The 24,749-nt window shown below is 35.9% G+C and overlaps 1 protein-coding gene across 22 annotated transcripts in view; it reads right to left on the reverse strand.

Moving 5' to 3' along the window:
- The window catches only part of NRXN1 (neurexin 1), a gene marked incomplete at both ends in the record, with an annotated part of 724,694 nt that overhangs the window by 397,400 nt on the left and 302,545 nt on the right, over positions 1-24,749 (reverse strand). For 14 of the 22 annotated variants that reach the window (XM_080342493.1, XM_080342512.1, XM_080342507.1 and 11 more), the window contains 3 exons: positions 13,102-13,128; positions 15,305-15,508; positions 23,490-23,873. In XM_080342493.1, coding sequence (XP_080198619.1) covers positions 13,102-13,128; positions 15,305-15,508; positions 23,490-23,873 — 615 coding nt within the window. The remainder of the gene's footprint in view (positions 1-13,101; positions 13,129-15,304; positions 15,509-23,489; positions 23,874-24,749) is intronic. The other 8 variants (XM_080342501.1, XM_080342500.1, XM_080342497.1 and 5 more) reach the window with 1 other exon arrangement.

Below are 24,749 nucleotides of genomic sequence, written 5' to 3' on the forward strand. Positions count from 1 at the left end.
TCCTGAGCTTTAAAATAAGGTTTATACAATTACTACATACTTATTCCAATAAATATTTTGTTTGTAAAAAAAGTACTCAACTGTCTTAGATACCATGTATGTCTAGACCATTTGCATATGTTTAGCATGGCATTTTAGTAAAGGTAAATTTTCAGCAACTCTTCCAGTTTCGTCGTATGATTTCTTAACCAAAAGACCAATGTGTGTTTCCTTCCCACAAACAAGGCCTTTTTCTGCATTCTGCATCAAACTTTTCACGCTACTTTTAAGTTGCTCCTAAACCTATTACTTTCCCAGAGACATATTTATGGTTAAATGAAACTGAAGTTAACTGTGACACCTCCAATACTGAGTTTTAGTTTTGCTTTTTCATTGTTCACTTGCAACTTTTTGAGAACTTCATTTTGCAATCATGGCTGCTTGAGCATTTCCATGTTAACAACATGTACAGCCGACCACCTTTTGCTATTGTTATTTCCAGGCTGTTGCTTGTTCTGTCTCTTGCATGCCTGTATAAAACTGAAACAGTGTGTCTTTTAAAATTGCATAGATGGAATTTATTTCAACATTGAGAGAATCTCTCAAATCCTCTTTTGCCATTTGTTATCTCTTAATGATTGCGCTCAGTGTCAGTGAATGACAATTTTGTTGATGAAAACACCAAGCAAACTTCTTGATGGAAGTTCCTACTTGCACCTTTTTAAGGTGTGCTCTGTATCTTGGTTTATGCAATTTTAGGAAAGAAAAAATCTGCATTGTCTTTTCTAGCTGGTGCTCCTCTTATTCCTAGTTGATTATCTTGTCAACTGACTTCCTAAGTGTCTTCTATCCTATGCAAAACTTTAGCTGGAGATGCAAGAATACTTCTTCCCCTGAGAGTTGTGGTGTAACTCTACGTTGTTCACTCTTAGGAAACTGCACACTTGCTTTCAAGCTGCTGAAATGTTACATAGCAAACACTGCACACACAATTCAAAGTACAGAAGTAACCTCTTATTTCCACAAGTCACACATAAACAGTTAATGGCATGTGAGTGAAAGATGGAATTGTTGACTTACCTACTTGATCTTTCTTTTCCAGACAGATTTTACTATTAGCAAGAAAAGACTTAATGTGCAGAGACAGATAGGAACTTTTAATTAATGAAGTGTTATTTCTACATACATGCACTTCACTCCTTGGAGAAAAATCTCACAGAATGAGAAATAATACAACAAATAGTATAGGCTACATTAACCACGGCTCCCTCTTTTCTTTAAGCGCTTTTTCTCATTCCATGTCTTGGTCTTCGTCTTCTGTCTTGTTGCTTCAGTACTGCCTAGACAAACAACTGCTGATGAATTCATTGCACAATTCCCAAAGGGGACTGCATCTCAGAAAGCCAACTTTATCTTGATGTCTCAACTCAATAGAGTAATATCTCCTTTGAAGTGACTTGTCTGATGGATTGAGGCCTAGAAATCAGCTGGAAGGGAGCATAAGTTAACCTCTTGATATGTCATCCAAAAATGAAATGTGCTTGGATGGAAATTTTAACAACTACCTGAATATAATTCATTAAAGTCATTGTCAAGAAGAGATAATAAGGAAGCAGTTTTGTCATTCCAATAATAAGCTACTGAGTGCTTAAAATGTTATGATAGATGTTTCATGCATTTTAATAGACATAAATGCAAAATGTGCCAGATATAGAGTGTTTTTAATATAAGAAACTGCTCATCAGTGACATGCACTGGGTAGGTATTTTTAACACTATCAACTCTTCAAAAAAGCACATTGAAAAATGAATTACTGTGCTTATAACATTAATGGAGAATAATATTGTAGCTAAGTGCTTGCTAGACTTATTCATCAAGATTAAACTTATGAAATGATGACTTGTTGCGGAGAAGTGAAGCAATGATAAAATAGCCCACCTTTTTGAAATAGTCATACAGCTAAAACTAATTCACGCTTACACATTTTCTTCTGCAGCGCAGTAAAGGAAGGGCCATCAAAAATGCCACAGACAGTTCAGAAACCAGGTTCTGTACATGAGTGTTTATGCAATAGGCAGAGAACTATACTTTGGCATTAGAGAGCTACACACAGAAAAGACAAAGGCTTTATGTCCATGTACTCTTCAATACTGTCTATGGTCAGATCTGATTTTAATGATTTACTGATTTTAATGCTTAGCAGGAGTAAGATAATTGTTTGGCAGGGATTTATTCCAGACTTCCAGCACCAGGAATGTATAACCATATCAGAATAATCTTAATGGCAACAAAATTGTAGTTTGGTACACCTTTTTTTCTCTTTTTTTTTTTTTTTTTTTTTTTTTCTGTGATTGAAGAAGAGGTAGTCAAGCTTTCCCTAAGCAGCTTTGTTCTAATCACACCAAACTGAGAAATATGATCTGATGTGACTAACACTGAAGTTGGTTGCACTTTTTTATAATGCTGAAGTGGTCTGTTCATAGGGACAGATAGAAACTTGGCAATTCAGCTCAACATATGTTAGACCCATTGGAATGCTTACTGGCTGTGTTAGTGAGAATCAGACATACCATTAAAACGTTACTCTTCTCAATTCTATATTTCCCCTCTCTCTTATCGCTTTCGTCCTGCATACACATTTTGTTCACAAAAATCCAGACACTTGTTACATGAATTCTTTACAAGTATATATTAGGACATAAGGATATCTGTAAACATGTGATGTGTTGATCAGAAAAGCAGTATCTACCTGCAGAGAGATGGCAATTTATTTGGTTTTCCTTGAAAGGTTCTGAAGGTAAGCACAGCAGCATTGATTCAGTAAGCCATTGTATTCGGAAAAAGTCCTATACCTGTTCTTAGTATATATAAATGCTTTCTGAACTAATCTATCAGAGGTTTTACTAAATTTTTAGACAGATTTATTTGGGAAAAAAAACACCTAAGTCCCTATCACCTGAAAAAAACTCTTCAAACTCTAATACTACAATAGCAAGACTTCAGTATTTCTCCATAGGATTTTCATTTAAGCACTTCTAAATGTTTTCCATGACACTATTAACAAATGGCTACCACTACAGCATTACTTAGAAACAGAGTCCTAAGAATGAAATTAGGAACAATGTGAAAAGTGAATAGAGGTATTTATACATGAAGCCTGACAGGATTTCTAATCCGAGTATAAATTTAGAAGCATTATCAACTGAGCAGTGCTGGGTTACTGTTATTTTTTCTTAATACTGAATGCTAACCATGATTTTCCTTTTAAAGAGCTACAGACCAAAATTTCTTGCCAGAAAACTCTTGGTACTAAGTCAAAAACATTATTCACAACAATTAGTATATACAAACCAGCCAAATTAATTAATGGTTTATTCAAATAGTTTTATCAGTTAAGTAAGAAGGGTGTTCTTTTAGAATTTATTGAAATATTGGCGGGTGTCATCTGCTGACGTCTGTGTGGTAATACTCCAATTTTCACAGAACCTGATTACGAAGTTTAGAATGACTGTATACAACCCTGCTGATGACAGATTTATACTTTCACTAGAAATTTCCCATTTGGTCTGAATACAGGGTATAAACTAGTGAGAAAATGATTAGGAAAAGAAGCTGCAAAATCAGTGGGGAAATGATGCATAAGGTGAAAGCTGCTATACTGAATGGTACACATAAGCTCTGTATTGTTTTGTATTCTACTTATGACGATGACCAGACACAGATATTTAGAGAGGAAAGGAGCAATATTAAGGGACTAACTATTCACTGTCAACTTCTAGAAGCTTTTGTTCCACTTAAATAAATAAATAAACCCAACCAACCAACAAGAAAAAAACTCTTTGGGAAAATAAGGATGGCCTTGCCAGGTGTGACCAGATGTCCAGCTAGCCCAGCACTGTGCTTTCAACAGCAGCTAAGAAGAACAGGGCCTCTGTACAGTAATTACTACTCTCACAGCTTCCAGTGACTAACATATTAGGGACTACTGGATCTACAGAAACTGCCTTATCACAAAAAGCCCTTCATGTATTTCAATTTCATACTAGTTATTAACTTCTTGATGCTTCTCATGGCTGTGTAATCATATCTTTATAAGAATGTACTAATATTCTCTCAGTTTGTTTTGTTTGTTTGTTTGTATTTGGTTTTGGTTTATAATGTGTGGGGTTTTTTGCGTGTTTTTTTTTTCCCCTAGCTTGCCTAGCTCTTCCGTATAAGAAAGACAATCCATGCTTGAAATCCTTCCTGTTGCAGTGTGCTGTATTTTTCCTATTTAAGTTCATCACAAGGAACAGGAACTAAAAGCACATGCAGGACTGGAGATGTGGATATACGACTGCACAATAGCATAATGCTGTTTTCTGTTCATACTTCCCCCATAGCTGCTAACATCCTTTGGGATTTCTGGTCACTTCTAACCACTGAACTGTTTTACAAGAGCTATTTACAATGACTGCACAATTTCTTCAGCTCAGTGCTAATAGACTCCATCACTGTGCTTGCATAATTAAGGTTACTTTTTCTAGTATGAATTATTGTGTACATGTTGATATTTAATTCCATCTATCATTTAACTATCCAGTCATTCAGTATTTTGAAACCCTTCAGAAAACCCTCACATGCAGCATTTCATTTGATTTTCCTAATTAATCCCATTGTATCTGCAAATACTATCATCTCAGTGTTCCTCCTCTTCTCTCAATCTTTTATTAATATGTCATTAGAGATCCCTGTGGGACCAGTTGGTAGCTGAGCTTTACTGTGAAATGGCTGCCATTGCAGCCCAGTTCACTGGTACAAATGACATTACATTAGCTTTTATATATTCTTCTGCAGAATAAAATAGTACGCAATTGCTTTGCTGCTACTGATTAGAACATCACTCCTCAATATCCCCACAAGATTAAAATGTAACACCCACTTTCTCTCACAAAAAAATTGTGATCATAATTTAAATCACCAGTCCTAAAATGTGATGAAGTCATCTTGCTTCTCAAAAACTGAGAAAAATATAAAATTAAGATAAATTTAAGACCTGCTATACATTAAACACTTTGTTTCTACTGCTTTTTCCCACTAAAATAGTAGAAAGGTCGAGTCTACTTCTGAAAAGTCCTTGTATGAAAGATCTGATAGAACCACTATATACTACACACAACCAAGTCCCTTGCATATGAATCAGGATTTATTAATTCAAGATAATCTGTTCTTATAGATCTAGCACATGCTGGAGGCTGTTTTGTTCCTGTTGGTAAAATGAGAGGTTACATGCTTGCAGCAATCTTTTCTTTCCTACCCTTCAGGAGTCCTCTTGTCATATTTAGTAACCGGAGGACCTCCTGCTCCTCTCACTCTCCTTTAAGAGTCAGGCTGAAGGTTCAGAGGAACCAACTTCAGCCAACTCCAGGCCATGCCCTTGGGCTCCGCTGGTAGCCCCTTGGTAGTATATCAATCAGTGCTCAGAGACAGCTGATACACATCCACACCCTGTCCTTGACTCATATAGACTCATACATACACTAAACTGACAACTATCTACACTTGGCCTTGTAAAATTGAACTACACAGTGAAGTATCACAACTGGAAAGGCTACAGCTTTTCAGTAATCTTGAAGAAGTTTCTGAAAATATTTATGTGGTAGTGATAAGAAAGCAAGTCTTTATCTGAACGTATACCTAAAGATTTTTTCACCACCAATTAGGGTAACTATCCTTATTGCATGCTTTTCAAATTCATTTAAATAACGACATGTTTAAGTTTTTACTGTTGCCTCTTTTACTGTGTTTGGCTGTTGCAGAGCACACCATTGTGCCCTGAGAAAGCTATAGATATACTACTCCTATATATTTGATTGCTGAGGCCCCTGTTAAATCAGTTATATCTTTAAAGTGCCAAAAGTAGAATGTGGGACTTAAGACAAAAATAAGATGGATGAAGAGAGTGAAAAGAAAGGAAAGGAGCATACAAAACAAAACAAAAACAAACAAACAAACAACAAAAACAAAACCACACACAAAAACACCAAACAAAAACAAACAAACAAACAACCCCATCTTTTTTCTAGTAAGAGAACTTGAAATGATATTTTATTGACAGTCTGCCAGAAGACTAATGGCAATTTTCCCCTCTGCGAGCTAAGAAAAAGCAAACACAGATGAGATTTTATAAGCAGCAAGTAGAATGCAGGCACAGAAATAAACTTTATTGCTGTCCTTCACATAGACTGGAAGCCCTGATAGAGCAAAGTCTTCAATCCTGACCTTGAAAGCATTGTCAGTAGGGAGAAAGTAAATATGACAGACCCTTAAATGGTCAGCCAGAAAATCTAAAGCACTTATTTTCACTTTAATGAAGGTTTGAGCTTTTGTTTGTTATGTTAATATGATAATTCTCTCCCGTGTCCCAGCTAAGCAGATTCAGGCCTGAGGTAGAGGGAAACTTATGGGTGCCCCACCATTGGCACTGACAAATTACACATGTGCAAGACTCTTCTCAAGTTTTCTTTATAATTAGATAGTTGATTCAAATTTTCATATGTCCTTTAATAGTTCAAGTTGTTGGGTTTTTTTGGTTGGTTGGTTGGTTTTTTGCTTGGTTTTGTGGGTGGTTTGTGTTTTGTTGTTTTTTGTCCCTTAACAACATCAAGAAGTGATGTTTCTGTCAATAACATGTATTTCTCCAGGATATTCTTGCTTAGATGTAGATCAGATGAATTCATGCTCTCTCTACCAGAGGCTGTTTTTCTACTGACTCCACAGCATTCCTGTTTCTCCTCTCTCCTGTTTTATTCTACAGCAGGTATCTATATGTGTCATGTGAAAAAAACTGCTCAGAAAACTGCAGCAAGTTAAAATTAACAATTTTGTTAATGGGTCACTTCTTCAGTCAAATTCACCACATGGATGCTTAAACATTCATGCTTGCAGCAAAGCAATAGGCAGTGCAAGAGGAGGACCAGCAGACAAAAAGAAGGCTAGAAGAACACAACTTTAAAGTAAATGACAAACTTTTAAAGAATTATTTTTAAGACACAGATGAAATTCTGCAGAACAAACCCCAAAGAATGGTTTACAAAGGACTTGAAAATGATCAGCAATGGCCCTGCTGGTTCCCTTTGCATTCACGGCTAAATCACTTCTGCCATTCAAGAAGCAGAGATGAATTTTTTAGAAATATTTTTGAGTGTTAACATCTAACGGCATCTTGGAAAAGTGGATTGCATATTTATGACTTTTCCTAAAAAAGTCAAGCCATAGACCTTGCCCGAGGTGCTCCCAAGGAGCAAAAGCACATTCAAAGTGAGAGGAAACAGCCTCTACTTTTCCCCAGAGCAGGTTGGCAAGCCGACAGCAGGAAGAGGTGAATGGTTTTGCCATCACACCTCCAGTAAGCCAATTAATATGATGGGCTTACATGGCATAACCATGTGCGGCAACAGTTCTTTTCACCCTGTATTTAACAGTGAATGAGGAATCAGAAGGATGTCTCCTTACTGGTTTCTGTGACTGTACAGAATAATTTATGGACTGTCCTGTAACTAATTTAGTTCTCTTGATAAGGCTTATTCAGGCTGTTTTGCTTTCAAACCTGAATTTCTTTTGCTAGCCTAGCTGTTTTCTACTTCACAATGGAGTGCCTGAAACACAGACGCAGGATGGTGTTAGTGCAGCTCCAGGACTAAGTTGTAAGGACTCCAGTGAGACATGGTCTGAGTAAAGAAGCAGTTTTCCTTTTTGGTATGTCTTTCAACCTGTTTCCTTTGATTGGATTCAATGATGGTTCTATTAGCAACCAGTAGGTTGTAATCAGAACTTGGCTGAAAATGGCCACTCAAGCTTTCAGGTTTGTTGCACAGCAGCAGACCCTGTTTTTCAGGAAATCATGTGATATTGCTGAATAGGAAGGAATCCAATGACCTCCAGTTCTAAATCTGCAAAGTGTAGCCAAAGCCTTAAAAGAATTATTTTAATTATTTTAAACTTTACACCTCAAACACAGGGGAGTCACTGACTGAGCTTGCAGTGAAAGTACCCTCCTGATATGTCCTCTACGGCAAAGCTCTTTTGCATATTCTATTAGGCTGTCAGACATAATGAATGAGAAAAAGATCAAAGCCATCTCACACAATCCATAAGCGCTGTGTAAGAAAACAGGTCAAATACAAAATTGTACATTTTATTGGGGAGCTACAATATTGTACCATTTTAATGATTTTCTAGTGCCAACAACAACAAAAAGGAGCAAATAATATATTCTATTCATTCTTTCCACCAAATAGTGAGAATACATTAAAATGTATTAGTGATATGCTCATCACATCATCAAAGTAGGTTTTGCAACATTCAAAAAAGCATAGCTGAAGACTCTGGATTTTGCAACAAAACGCATTTTTACAAGCAGTAGCTTTCATAGGATGTATAGTCTTCATTTGAGCTTTTCTGTTGCCTAAAAACTATGTGCAAACTGCAAATATGCTGTAACTGAACACCACTGTTGGTTCTTCACTGCATATAATTTGTCTATTAATTACCAATAATCTGACACAGCTCTTTGTCATGCTCTGTACTTGCAGGATACCTTAACAAGAAAAAAATGCTTCAGTAATGAATGTTACATATTGCAAAAATAATAATTTAATGATCTGTAATGTGTACATTTGCAGAAAAGCAAAGCCTTAAAAGGATGGACATACAAAACAAGGAAAAGAGATTAAGGATTACAAGGAAAAACAGAGAAATGAAACAGAGTAAGAAAATAAAATGAGAGAAAAAATAAAGGATATAGGGAATGGATGAAGAACTAGGAATAGACAGAAGGAGGGGCACATGCAAATACAAGTGAAGGAGCAGTTCCCTGGAAGGACAAACAGAAAAACCTAAGAGCCCAGGAAATTGTTGCTAATTTGGAAAGGTGGACACAGCTAGCAGAGCGGGTTCACACATTCCCTGGGGAACAGTTTACTTGTATCCTGCCACAGCAATCTCTGCTCCTTGCTTCCTAACATCCCGCAATTCTTATTAATTTCTTGTGACAATCCTACATTTGAGTATAACTGAATTCAGTGGGATTACTCTATGAATTATTTACCTAAGCAAAACCATGTACTGGAGAACTGACCTAAATCACTCCTGCACCGTGTCCTAGTAGTTGAGCAATCTTTCGCAGCATCATTCCAATAAAATATTGTCATGTATCTTTTAATTTTGAATAAAGGCATCTGTTTCAGAAATGAGAGCCAGATATTTACCAGACAATGTTACTCTTTGTATAATGTATCAGTTAAGAAAAATCCCATAGTCCTACTCTGCTGAGTCATGTAAAATGTAGACTATTTTTCAGAAATGACAACCATGCAAAAAATCCCACAAAAGATTAAATACCATGCAAGACTGCACATGGTTGTGAAAAAAGTATATTGCATGCAAAACCCAGGAGCCTCTAGAGTTACAGATATCTGGAAATTTGCAGATGCTAGTGTTACGGAAGCATTAAAACTGGAAAAAAGAGAATTTAAATTAAGATAGGCCTTAATATTGCAGCAGTGAAAAATATGGAGATATGGTACACCTGTATTTGTTCACAAGACATTAAAACCTGTTATCAATCTGCCAAGTAAATTTTGTGGAATGAAGTTCTTTCTCTAAGAAATACTAGAGAAAAATCCCACTCAATTAAATAGGATTCACCGATGTTTATAAATGATATTTTATAGTCTGCAATGGAAAGGTAACAGCTACTTCCCCTATGAACGGGCAGAAAAAAAAATATAGCATTTCTCCTTAGGCAATTTTAAAGGATTAGCTCATCGATTTTGTTTCTAATGTACAAGCAATCAACCTAGAGTTCTTTTTACAAAATGACTAGAGCCTAGAAATGCTGCACACTCGTGTTATTTGAACCAACATTGTTCATCTCAGTCTTATTTTTTAATGAATTCCTCAGTCTATGACAACTAATACTGAATCTATAGCAGCCATTTCTTCTCATAACTTGAGTTTTTCCCTTTTCTCCTGATGTCAGTTTCAACATTGATCTAAATGTACCTGCAGTCTGAAAGGACCATTTATTTCACTGCCTGGCAGCCAATTTCGTTTTGTAAACTTGCAGGTCTGAAGAACACAATGAAGTAATTTTGGGATGTACAGAACCAACATTTCAGCAATGGGATTTTCTGATTTACATGATACAGAATTTCTAGTGGTGTTAGGTTTTATAAAGATACCAATCTTCTAACCTAGCACAAAATGAAAATAGTTTGACTTTAGTATGCCGTGCCCTTCCATAAAAATGGCATGAACAGTTTCCATAATATTATTAAAGAGACACAGGCTCTTTAACAACCTGTCATCTGATTAACATTTTTAAATTCTAAAGAAGTCTGCATTTCAAACAAGGAAGACCAAAAAATGCCACCTCTTCTGCAACACAGGACATCAGCTAAAGGTGAAGTCATGACTAAAGTGTAGAAGAAATTGATACTAAAATCTCAGCTCTGACCAGCCAACAGCCAGTCATTCGATCTGCAGTGGGCAGAAGACAGGTTTCAGGCTGCACTCAAGGGAAAATGGGAAGGGGAGGTGCAATATTTTATTCACGAGGCTTGTAATTCACTGTAGGAAATTAGGTGCTCACATTCATACTTTCCTTTTCTTCTCTCAAGAAAACACCAATTTTTCTTTATTTTTGGGTTTACATTTTCTTTAAAGCTGTCTCTCCAAATTCAAAACCAGCTTCATTTTGACCTTAACCCTGTTACTAGTCTAGCTATAATAAATAATATTTCACAACAGTGAAATATTCCAACAGTGAAATTATATTAAGAAGACTAATTTCAAAGCAACAGGAATTGGAAAATCTGGAAAAAAAAAATTGTCAAACATGAAAACAAGATTTACTTCTATCGACATAAAATCAAGATTGATATACAACCAGCTCTCAGTAGACCGCAAAAGATAGGCACTGAAGTACTACAGTGTTTAGCAAATTAAGACTCAAGTTCTGGGTGCTGTTGCTTTGAAATGAATTCTGTGTGTTCCACTAAAAAAACATTATACTGTCTAATAAGCAAGTGTCTTCTAAGGACTGTTTAGAGCAATAATTCTTCATAATCTGAAACCTGAACCACAGAAATTGCTCATGAAACATTATCTGGTTGTTGAAAAACTACAGTGAGTGCTGATAAGAAAGCATTGTAGTACTTACCGTACCGAAAGCTCACAAAAATCTGTTCAGTACACAAGCACCAAAGGGAGATGAAACTAATCATGAGAGTTCATTTCTAATAACAAAAAAGCTAAAAACAAACTGTAAAGAAAAATAACTTATGAGCATTCGATACCAAGGATATTTTGTACAGAGGTTATGCTGCTTCTGCATGTGACGAAGAAAAACTCGTAGCTGCTAATTCAATTCAGTACATACATTTCTCATGTTTACAGTCCTTGAATTTGAGGCTTATTACATACTCTGTATTTGTGGGTTCTCTTTTGATCAAACGCTTGCTTAAAAATGAATTAATTTTATTTTATTTTTCTGACACCTCATTTTGTCCCAAAAGAGATTAAAAACCCAAAATATCTATTGTATTATGGCTTTATTACTGATTCCCTTTTCAGAGGGAATTTCTAATTATATCAAGGAAGTTAAGAAGAAAGCAATATTGCTTTTCCTAGGGAGAAAGGAATTTACAAGCAACAGGCAAACTCATGACATTTCTGCTCAAAAAGCTGCTTGGCTTATACTTGGAAATCTTTTTTTCTAATTGGGACTTTGTCATGATCAAAAATTAGTGTCCTGTGACAGACCAACAGAACGTTTCTGAGATTTTTCATGATCTTATCCATTTTGGCAATGGACCATGGACATCTTTAGCAAGTGGAAATATTTGGTTTTATAACTTTTTTTTTTTTTTTTAATATGAGGAAGCTGTCTTTATGCCTTGGTACCTGTGAACATTTGAACATTCCCTTTATTGTATTGAAAAGTCTATCTGGATTTAATGATGGTTTAGACCAAAAACTTTCCCCAGAAAACTTTGCTTTTTAATAAAAGTGCTGTATTTTTGTCTTGTTAAGTTCTTAGTCACAAAACCTATTAGCAGATAAAACATTATAAATAACTGCAGTTCCCTGTTTTTCTTTGTGGACTATAAAACTATTATGGGATGTTATGTTAATGTCTTTTGGGAAACTATTAACAACTACAAAGTCTACCTATGTAGTTTGTTGTTTAGCTTTGGTTCAATTTGCATAAAGCCAGCCCTCTGGCCTGCAAAACCTGTTGGGAAGGGAAAGAAAAAACAACCCAAAACTCAAATCTACCATACTTACTATCAATAATTTTGTTGACACCATTCAGGATATTCCATAGACTCAAAATAAAATCACAGTCCTTTTTCTCCTTTCAGAATATAGCCTCTTAATCCAAATAATATCAGAGAAGTTAAAATTTACTCCATTCATCTGGCAAATGTTTCCCTCTGTTTTATAAACATGCATATCACAGAGAAAAATTGTTCAATTTAAGGTTTCTCACATGATTAGAGTGTAAAAAATCATCATAGAAATATGGTTATTCTCAGACTTAATGATGTCCTCATTGAAATGCATTGCTTTTCCACAAAACAAAGATTTAGCAAAACCAATTGTTCTAAGTAGCCAGTAAATACAGTTAATTGTCTAAGAGGATTGTAAAATACTACAGACAATTACGTTCCAACAGTCTCACCACAAGTTGGAGGTAAAATGTCAAGAAAACTAGAAGGAGGACATAGGGGAAAATGTGACAGCTTATCAGAAATGCTGTTGCAAAAATTGTCTGGATACTCTCAGTAAAATAGTCCATCTAGAATAATACAGTACTACAGGCACTATTTCCTTTGTGTATGTTTACAACCTGTAGAGCATATCCTTTTTTAGTATTCTAGTTAAAAGTTGTATCCTATGGGAAGAACAAATAATACATACTAGAGTATATGATGACTTTTTACACAACAATAATTAATCATCACATTTCATTAATAAATTATCAAGCACTTGCAAGCTGTCCACAATCTTTTTCATCTAGTTTGCATATTTTATAATGGTGGAATAACATTTTAAAAAGTTTGAATAGGCACTTACTGGAATTACAGTTAATCCTGATACAGTCTAGATGGGGAAGAATAGATGAAAAATGAAAATTTATCCTTCAAGGTAATAGCTGCAGACATCCAATAAAATCACAGTCCACCCTTCCGGGGACAGACACATGCAAATATGGCCACTCCATATCATCAGTCTTTACATACTGTTATAACCCAGATATACTGCGATAAGTCTTTATAAATAGAAACGACAAATAGGGTAAAAATGGCCAATTTCAAACAAAGCTACATGGTGACAAATCTAAGTGAAAAGTCAGGGTTAAAGGTCAAAGATGCTTGGCTGAGGCAGGCTGCAACTTTCTCCCCATCTGTGAAAGAACAGGTAATTTCTCTCAAAAAAATTAGAAAGTGCTCCGTCACAATGGGTCATAGAGCAAGCCAAGCCACAATCAGACATCTTGGACAACTAATGTATAGTATACCTCAAAGGTTGATCTCCAAAAACTAAGTAGTAAAATAGAAAGTTAATTCCCCCAGCCTATAAATAAGGTTTTGTGGGTTTACATTTTCTTAATATATAGCATTAAGAAATTAACAGTGACTACATTTAAAGCTACATTAATATACAGAAAATAAACACTGATAATTAGAGAATCCTCTCTGTTTTCAGATTATTTACTTGCCTGACCTTAAAAAAATAAAATATATATATTAAAAAAAAAAAAAAAGAAAAGAAAAAAAAAAGAAAAAAAGAGGGGTATTGGAGGAAGAAACAATATAGCTAGGGCATGGATTCATTTGCTTTCTTAAACTATAGAAGGAGGCAAAAAAGGGTCAGAGGGTGGTATTCTGTATCCAAAGAGAATGACCTGATCTGCAGCAGGATCCTCTGCTGAGCTACCCCCATTTGTTACTGTAAAAATAAAAAAAAAAACTACACCATGCTACTTTGTTTGTACAGCTACACACAGTTTATACCTTTGAGGAACGTATATACCTAGATTTTGTTTCCATATAGCTGAGTTTGTCATGTGTCGTCAACCGCATCAGAAAAGTGGTTGCAAACAGCCAAGGACCAGCACCTGCACATCCCCTTTTGCAGAAAGGGCTCTGAGGGGGCAGCCTGCAGCCAGCAGCAGCCCTGGCTCCGCACTAGGGGGGATTCCGAGAGATGAGTAAACCCCAAACCTTTCGCTTCTCCTTCTCCCATCCAAAATCTAGACACCAGGGTAGTGTGTCTGTGGGCAACACCCTGATGAAGTGGAGGGTTAGGCCATTCCTCTCCCCTCTGTCTCATTTTATATGTGATTAAAACAATAAAGGACCTAATTGCCTTATAAATAGCATTCCACTGAATGGAAATGACTACACTAGATGTGCATTTTCCTGACTGTACTGCTGTTCTCCTTCTGGTCCTGACTTTGATTTAACCATAAGCACAGCAGAAGCACTTCATTTACTTTTTTAAAAACTAGTGGAAACCATATCCTAACATTTTGTCCATCATATTTCGAACTAGGAAACCGATTTTTTTTTTTTTTTTTTTTTTTCTGTAAAAGGGCTTGTGCCTCCCATGTTCACATGGCTGTTTGCTGAGGGCCGCAGTCTTTGGGCATTGAAGGGTTGTGTTATCGTTCGATACTACAAAAATACCACTACAGAATTGTTTAAAAAAAAAAGAAAAGAGGAGATGGACTTACTATAGATTTGACACCTAAAAAGAGGAGACCAAGAAATCCATCAGTGTGAATATTTAATTGCAACATTTTCATTGTTAAATCTAAAAATTCTTTGATACATTTATATGTTGTACATAACTGGTGGAGGTAAAACTAATATGACCTACACACATGTTGTTTCTATTTGCACTTTTAAACTGTGGAGTTGCTACTGTGAAGAAGTTGTGGAGGTAGAGCCGTCTTCTGCAATGAAGAATAATAATTTAGCCCAAAAACACCACTGATGAACTAGTCTTCTCTTTTTAGAATACACAATAGTACAAAAATATTTTGATGGAATATGTTAAGACTATATAAAGAATACCAAAATGCAAAAGAAAACAAAATAAAGTATAATAATGAGCATGTATTTGTGTATGTACATACGCAAATGTTGCATTGACGTGTTTATACATCATTTCAGCTTACTTCTAATGTTAAAACAGGCTGTTTCATAAATGTTTGCAAGCAAAAAGAAAAATGTAAAGAAAATGTTAATTTCTTGGAGCAAAAGTTTGTTACCTAGGTTGACCGTCAGTTTAACTCGTCCTGCATCCAACTCTAAACGAAGGGTATCTGCAGATTCCCTAGAAGTGGTTGCCATTAAAATGCCATAAGCTCGCTGGGACCTGAACCGTAAGGAAACATCTTCGGCCTCTGTATGCATCACAACAGGGAGTTGTATTTTCATAAACATACTTCCATCATAACTTAAAATTGTTGCCTCTGAAAACATAAAGGAGAAAATCAGTTACTAAAAACTTATATTGTATTTACTGAAATTGCGAGAAGAGGGTAAAAATACATGAACTCAGTATGACACAGAGAAATTACATAATACATATCACATTTACTTACTGGGATACATAACCAAAGTTGGGTTTGTTTTTTTTCTTAGTGTGTTGGGTTTTTTTTTCTTTTTTTGTTTGTTTTTTAAGAGGCATATTTTAGTGCTTTATAAAGAAACTAAATTGTTCTTTTAATGAACCAGCCATTCACATATGCATCTTCATGCAGATGAGTAAAATCACATGTACAGAAATGCCTGCAAGACTAGGCCTGTGCTACTCAAAGTAGGTCAAAGCCAGTGAAAGCTATTCAGGTAAACCTAACAGCCTATTAAAACATCACGTCTGATAATCATCCACCTACATTATATTATCTTAGTACTCTTTATGTATAAACTCCTCAGAATTGCTACGACCACAGTTACAATTATCATCCAGTTAGCAAAAAGCAACCTGAAAGGGGTAAATATCCCCAGCGCAGATTGCTTCATGACCACAATGACAACAGTATGATAGAATCAAAAACGTGCGTACAAACACTACGACAGCCTCAACAAGAGGATCACGACTGGACTTGGCATATTGAGGGTAAGATCTTAAAAACCCTGAGACAAGTAAATAACTGTCACTTTCAGACATTGCAGAAAGTCCTCCCAGCGAGTGGCTCTGGCACAGAGCGGTCACAGCATGTTAGAGCCCAGAGCAACCAGCCACAAGTCTTTTCCCAGCCTTCAGGCTGGTAACAAGAAAGGCAGCAGATCGACCATTTCTGCTCACAGGGAGGCCCAGCAGTTCCTAGAAAGCAAAGGACACATATATTTCTAAAACATATTAGGACATCCTTTTTTTTTGCAGGAGGATCAAGCATTGCAGCCAGTTAACAACCATAGCCTTTGGAAATGGCTCTTCAGCTCATGGACAGTGGCACAGGCTGCTCAGGGAGGTTGTGGAATCTCCTACTCTGGAGGCATTCAAGACCTGCCTGGACACCTTCTTGTGTAACCTCATGTAGGTGTTCCTGCTCCAGCAGGGGGATTGGACTGGATGATTTTTCAAGGTGCCTTCCAATCCCTGACATTCTGTGATTCTGTGATCGTGGTGAGTGAGCAACTCACTTGCTGCCCCAATCCAGCAGTCAGTGGACAGACCACGAGAAATGTCAGTAGGCTTGGCAGTAACATGCAAAAGTAACCATACTACATAACTAAAACACTACCTGAATGGCAAAATATACTATCTGAATGTGCCCTGTTTTATGCATATCTGATTGTTAACCTGCATATCTCATTGTTTACCTGCATATCTCATTGTTTACCTACCAGTAATTCACTAGAGACCTTTTAACTTCTTCCATGTGTCTCCTACATTCTTTAATCCACCCCAAAACTCTTGGTCTCAAAAATTCTTGGAGTATAAGATGATGAGGTCTAAACAAGATGCTATACAATCTTTCTTAAAAAAAGATGCGGTTCTGACAGTAGTTCAACTCACTGAAAAAAATATCAGCTACTTGCCCAATAACAGGACAAAGGAGCAACAAGCAGAAAGAGAAGACAGCAGAGAATATTAAGTGAAGCTTCTCAATGCTTCAGTTTGCTGCAGTATTACAATGGGACAAGGGATAATAAACTAAAAGAGGGGAGATTCAGTCTAGACATGAGGAATAAATTTTTTTACAATGAGGGTGGTGAAACACTGGCCCAGGTTGCCCAGAGAGGTGGTAGATGCCCCATTCCTGGAGACATTCAAGGCCAAGGTGGACGGGGCTCTGAGCAGCCTGATTTGGTTGAAGATGTCCCTGCTCATTGCAGGGGAGTTGGACTAGATGACCTTTGAAGGTCCCTTACAACCCGAACTATTCTATGATTCTATGATCTAGAGCAAAGTTGTAGTGTCCCATATGCAATAATATTTTCAATGACTGATAACTACCTCATTCTATGTTTAATCAATAACATAACTAAAGTAGAGTTAGAATATTTTTTTAAAATATCCATTGTCAAATCCTTTTCCATTGCATATCTTGTATACTGTTAAAGACAGATAAGATCTTCAAGATTCCAGCATAAATGGTCCATGGAAGGACGAAATGTTTCACTAACTGTGAGCACATTGGAGGCAAGAATGATAGATGGCATATTCATTAATAATTCCAGATTTCCACAATACAAATTTGAAAAAAGACAGTTTGATGTTCGAAAAAAGAGATTACTAATACTGGCATGAAAGTCATTAGACATAATAGGTTAGAAGAATACATGTATAGGTTTGATGATTTCTAACCTGCAGGTAATAATGTTTTCCGCATGTGCTAAATCTAAATTTTTTTCTGTCAAGCAGATTAAATATTTAACTCACACCATCCTGATAAGAGACTTAAAGAGTTTTCAGTTGGAAGTGATACATATTTTTAAAATTTTTTTTTTGCCTTTAAAAAAACCAAAAAAAACCTGTTTATTGTGGGGTTTGGTTTTTTTGTTTTGTTTTGTTTTGGACAGGGGGAAGGGCCAGCAGGGTCTTACAGCTCATTCCCGTATCTTCTAGCTGTCTAGTCTGTGCATTAAAAGCTCCCAAGACCTTAATCAAGGTAAACACGATTTAGGTAGCTAAAGAAGCGTGGCATAAAAGTTGCATGCTAACGTAAGAGAAAATAAAAGGTATTTTATGTTGTCCATTAAAAAAGACCCATTCATACTATTCAGGGGTTTCATAAACAGAGCAAAATCAGTTGTTATAGGATGAACATCATTCAACAACACCAGAGGTCTGCTACTAATAAATCAGCACTGGTACTGTTTGCTGGCTTTCTTATAATTATGCATTCTTTTAGAAAATTACAGAAAAATTAGAGAAGCAACTGTCTTAATGTAATCAGAGATGACCTGTGAGTATTTAACATCATGGTGAACAGAACTGATGTGATTAGATACTCAATCCTCCTAAACCATACTGTGCCAGTTATTTTGGAAGCAGATGTTCCAAGAACAGACCAAGGAGACTAAACAGAAGACCAAATGACTTAAAAGCTCTGGGGCAATGAGAAAACCCTCTCATGTCAACTAGCTCCTTTCAATATGGGGAGTTCCAAGCCTTTCTAAACACAAAGGTATCACAGAAAAACAAAACAAAACAAAACAAATCTGAAACAAACACACACACAAAACTTGGAGGAAGCAGGGATGATGTGATCAAAGAAGATTTAGCACTGCCCTGAGACCCCTAACTGAATATCGGAGACAGTACATTTTCCAAAAATAAAAACACAGCTATATTCAGTTTACTCACTTGAAATGGGTCTGCTGGTACAAGTGTTATTAGGAAAAACTTTTGTTGTTAAACCATTATTAAAAGATCAGTACATTAAGAAGGTTGAATGATACTTTATCAATATTATGCACCTCTCTAAGGACAGCAAGCTGGGTTTTGCCACCTGAATCATCTATCAACTCAGCATCTCTTCCACTTGACTAACCATTGCTCCCAGCTCTGCAAATTTCCATGGCCTGTTGCTCTTGGCTGGACAGAAGGCATCTAGTAATACTTTTATGAGACCTTTGACAGCAGAAGGAGCTCCCTCTTCCCCTACTGGTGTCTTGTAATTCTGTCCAGCAAATGCCTTGTCACCCATCATTATGCTTGGTGGCATACATTAACAGAGAACTTCGGTTTTCAGACAGCAGGAAAAAACAGTTTTCAAGATGAAATAGGAAGGGCTTGTTTTGGTTTGACTTTGTTAGAACTAGAGATTGCTTCAGTCGTTTAATGGAATTGTTTCCATCCTGCAGTTACTTTGGTTGTCCTGAATGGATTGTTAATCTGCAAGACCTGGTCAGTGAAGTGGTGATCTGAATGAGGAGAGGCAGTGGGGGTTATACCAGTTATGCAGACCTCAAATTAAGGTTTTGGCTAAAAGTATACATTCATTTTTGCCTCTTTTACTTTTTTGTGTTGAACCAACTAATTCCAAAGTCGTGTGTGTCTTGTCTGTCTTTGAGATCTACACTGCTACCTGTTCTCACATAAGTGTTGGCAGAAAGCCTTTTTTCTCTTGTTCAGTTTCCACTTCATTATTAGATTAAATACTAATAGACCATAAGTTTAGCTCAGAATGTGCTATTCATTAAAAGAATCAGAGTCTCCATGGCAGGGAATAATTTTACTACCACTTAATGTTGGAAATATAGCATTGAAAAGAAAAATAGCAGAAAATCCTTATAAAACATCACTGACAATTTTTTTTATGGCAGCAAATAAGTGCATGCAGTAGAGTTATAAAGAAGAAATATTAAGTAATATATCATTCAGAGATTTATAAAAATTATTTTATACATTCTTTCTTCAATATTTTTATAAACCTGACAAGTAAAACCCCTTGCTGCTCCTGTGCTAAAAAACAACCAAACAAAACACCCAAAATAAAATTTAAAAAAATAAAAAAAATTTAAAAAGGAAAAAAAAAGAGGGGGGGGAATGCAAAAGAAGCTGAAGGGTTCAGTTTCTGATTGAAGTCTCCAGAGCTGCATGCTCTTCCTTCCTATATATATATATATATACGTATATATATTTATATATGAATAACTGCTTTTTCAGTTTCAAAGTTTCTGTAACAATATGAGGACTCTGTTGCTGCCCACAGAGCCATTTTTAAAGCATGAAATCCCTGTGTGCCTGCTGTCTCCAAAATCACACACAAACTTTGCCCAGAAGGTGACAGACGATACAGTCCAGAGTTGTGCCAGGAAGTCTGTGAATGATCTGGATCATCAATAATCAAGTATGGAAGTTTGCTCTCTGGCCATGTTTTATTTACCATTCTAAGTAGCACAGCAATATCCTGCCTTGAAAACACTCAAGTAATATATATGATTTTACTCCTTATAATTTGTGTGAGTACTCAAGTATATCAATGCCTATTGATTCAAATCTAGACTCTTAGGTCTTGTTCCACTTTCAGGTGCACACTCTGCTCAGCGCTGTCTGTTTGCTACAGCAGCTACTTCAATCCATCTGGGTCCAAAGGTTCAGCCTTGGTGAATCACAAGGAATGTTTCCATCAATGTGATGGAAATAATTATTGATATGCGATTAGTGACAAGGTAACACATTAAGAGAAGTTCAAAAGATTCCTCCCAGTTTCAACACTGGTATTATTTCAGGACTGAGGTGCTAAGCCACACTGTAAAGGTACTGGAACTTTAACACATAGGACCAATTAGTTAATTTAAGTCAGAAATGGAATTACTATAATATTTTGAAGACATTCTTCTTCATACCATCTACTATCATATCACCTGTATTTTTCTTTTCGTTTTAAATTGTAAAGCATCCAGAGATATAGCTTTTATTCTTTGCATTATTTCTTTCTTTAATGTATATGTGTGTGTGCGCAAGTGTGTGCGCATGCACAATGTGGATATCTATATGCAAATACTCTAACTTACATGCATTTTCTCCTCAGAAATGTCACTTTGATAAATCTTTCTTGGCATGTGTACTTTTTCTTATCACCGATTAATTTACTCATGTGCATTGTTCCTAGTCATCCAGTCAAAAGTATACACCTGCAAAAGGCTTTGCTGAGAGACAGTCACATATTGTGATCCACAATCAAAGTAAGCTAGAAAGCCAAATGATATTGCTGTGACATCTGTCCATCCATCTGCTGTAGTTTCCATAATCTACTAAAGCCAATCTACAGATTATACTGATGTTTAACCTTGCTGAAAATCAGGAATAACTTGAAACACGATAAAAAGCACATGGATATTAAAAAAAAAAAAAAAAAAAAAAAAAAAGGTATACTGAAATTAAAATTGAGTTGTGTTCCATGTTTTTTTGTCCACTGGTTAGCTGACCAAAACTATTTCAAATACTGTATTGTACATGATACTTCCAGATATGGATGTTAGAACTCCTATTTTTGGGGAAATAGCAGGAAATACAAATGATGGTACTAAAAAGAATAAAAAGTAGCTACATGTTTTTGTTTACTGAAGATACCTAAATCACTTAACTTTAAGTAAAATACACCAGTTATTTAATGTCCAGTAGTATATTCTAATGATTTATCTGCTTTGTGAAACCATATTGTTTGTTGAAATGAACATTTTCCTATTTTATTTAAATTAGGTTGAACAGTTATAGTTGTATTGTTTACATCATCAGATATAAAAGTTTATCAGTTACTGCACATGGGTAAGTGATTACAGTAACTGTGTGGCAGGATGCTATCATGTCTCTTTCAGAGTCCCAAAAGCTATCGTCTTATTAATGCATGACCAATGGAGATATGAATATTACTGGAAGGACATCTCATTTCAGTGTGGTTTGCTCTGGAGAGGGCAACCCAAGAGCAGGACCTGATCCCATCCTGTCTGAACTGTCACACATATTTGTGTTGGACAAGAACCAAATACCATTCTAGAGAAGCCAACGCCACAACCATAGTGCCACCATGCCCAGTAAGGGAATGCACTGGGACAATCAAGCTCTATATTGGAAGACAGTTGGCAATAAAGTAGGAGAAATAAAAAAGACAAAGGTTTCTATACATAACGTCAAATATATTTACGAGAAACTGCTATGATCAAGCCTGCTTTTAAGTTCTTTGCAGATCTGCATGTTTTTTTTAATCTCTAATGCATGTTTCCTAGTTCTCAATTTGAAAAATGCAAATCCTATTTTTACTTCTGCCATATGTAATAGCAGAATTTTGCCACAGGGTGGTACACCAGACATGCTTAACTGAAGGCTTTTGTAATGCATCAGACAGCTCGGTTATGCCCTCTGCCAGCTTCGCTCCAGCAGTAACAGGACAATCTGGAGATCTCATAATAACTGGCCATGAGCCAAAGGCATTTATGTTCAAAAAGGCAGAAAAAAAACAGAAGAAACTGAGAATCTGCTTCCAAGTACTAATAATATGATGGTAATAATTCTACATAAATGCACGTGTCTATTTACGTACAACTTAAACATTCATCCAGTTTTTATTTTGAAAGAATAAATTTTTGTTTCATCTTACTAACTAGAAAAACAAAACAAACTAGAAGGAAAGAACTTATATTCATAGTCAACAGATTTCAGCTTGAAGAGAAACAGTACTGTGTCAATTTTGAAATAAAAAAATACAGCTACTGTCATTGAAACATTCCTATTCCAATGAGAATAAAAATAAACACCTAAATATTAACTAAGGGGTTTTTTATTGTTTTCCTCCTTATATTAAAAACTTTTATTAGCATACTCTGCAATTTTAAATAAATTACAGAGTTTTCTTCCTATAAATTCAAGAACTATCTTCCTTACCACTATCCACTTTTTCAATTAAATGGGGTTTGTCAACTTTACACTTACCTTTCCTAAGCTAGAGGGATACTCAGTGATTTAAGATAAGCAGAAACTGTTTCCCTGGGTACTACAGTCTTTAAAACACAAGTTAAGTAAATATTGATTTCTACACTGATTATTTTGCTTTGACTTATGTCTGAAGTTTTGGCCATGGGTTTACATGATACTGTGGAATTCAAAAGTAAATTTGATTACACAGTGGTATTGACATAAATAGGCAAAAAAAAAGACCTTTGTGACCATTTAGTAATGACATAATAATTGAAATTACTTACACAAAGCATTTCAGAACTCAGCAACACATGATGAGAAACAAAAGGGGACATTCTCTAAGAGACATTCAGCAGCAGTGACTCTGTCATAGTCAACTAATACTTCCTCATGCATCTTAGAAACTCCTCTAAGGTCTTTCCTCTGGAGTTACTGCTTTCCATCTAGAGCAGGGGTTCATATCACGTCAAGTGAAACCAAAGATGCTTTTTCTGCCTCATAAAATATTTCCAAATCACCTTTTAAATCATTGTGCAGGATTTTGTAAAGTAGAAATGCAGGCATTTCATGGAACCTACCTCTTTCGCACGATTTGCCAAGGTACCCTGTGCCAGAGCAATCACAAACATATCTGTTCCACCCATCCCTGCACACACCGTTGTTTTTACAGGGGTTGCTAAGGCAAGGTTTTGCAGTTTCTCTTGAGCATGAGGGTTTTACTCCAGCTGTACTTTGAATTTCAGCCATCTGTCGAATATCTTTGCTTTGACCATCAATAAATAAATCTCTAATGCAGCCGACGTATCCGTAATTGAGAAGTGCTGTCCACACCTCTGTTGGGAAGATGAGGCCTGCTTTATTTTCTGGTAAGCCTCCAAGATATAAGTCATCATCCAAGTCAAGGATTTCACTTTCCCCTGGTGCAGTATATGGTGTACGTAATGTGTTCACAGATATGGTTCCTGAGAAAAAAAGACAACAAAATATATGATTTTCAGGATATTTATAAGATTTTGGTACTGTCATTTTACTCATTAATCTACATGTCACATTAGCTCCTGCAAATATCTATTAATGAAAAATAGGTATTCTATTTTTACAGCTATATAATAACAGATATACTTCATTATTTTAATTATGATGCAGTACAAACGCTGTCAGGAAGTAAACAACGTAAAAACATTTACACACTATACTGCATGGTCACAATATATCTATATTAAAAAAAAAAAAAGGTCAAAATCACCTTACCAATCTTGTAGGGTTAGGGGTAATGCACTTCAGAGTTATTTTCAGAAATATCCTGCTTGCGCAACAACAGTAACAACAATTCTCTTCACTACCTCATATGTACTTCAAAGCATTAAGGTTGAGGTTGCATTGATAGGTTGCAACCTGGGCGGTAAATCTGCGTCTTTGGCTTGGATCTAAAGACACAGTATTTTAAGAGATTCACCCACTTTTAGTGGGCTTGGATGAGACTTTTTTCTTTAAGTGCAGAAGGAAAATACTCTCATCAGCTGCCAGGCAGGCAATTATTGAGAAGACAGTGATGTGCTCCTAGAGGGAAAAATCAATGCCTCTGACACTTACCTCAAAATGTGTACACGTTACAAAAAGATGGAGAGGACATGTATAGAACCGCAGAAAATCAGAAGTATATTTTCTATTTAAGTTTAGAAAGTAAACAAACAAAATTAAGCCTAAAATAAAGTTCTGCTTCTATGAAGTGTCTAAACAAATTGTAATCAACTGTAAAGATCCTCTTTTTTGTACTGTTTAAAAGTAATGAGGTATCAAGTTTTTTACAATTTAAACAGGTAGAAAGCCAAATTTAG

Source organism: Nesoenas mayeri (genome assembly GCF_963082525.1).
Source record: "Nesoenas mayeri genome assembly, chromosome: 3".
Classification (NCBI taxonomy): Eukaryota; Metazoa; Chordata; class Aves; order Columbiformes; family Columbidae; genus Nesoenas; species Nesoenas mayeri.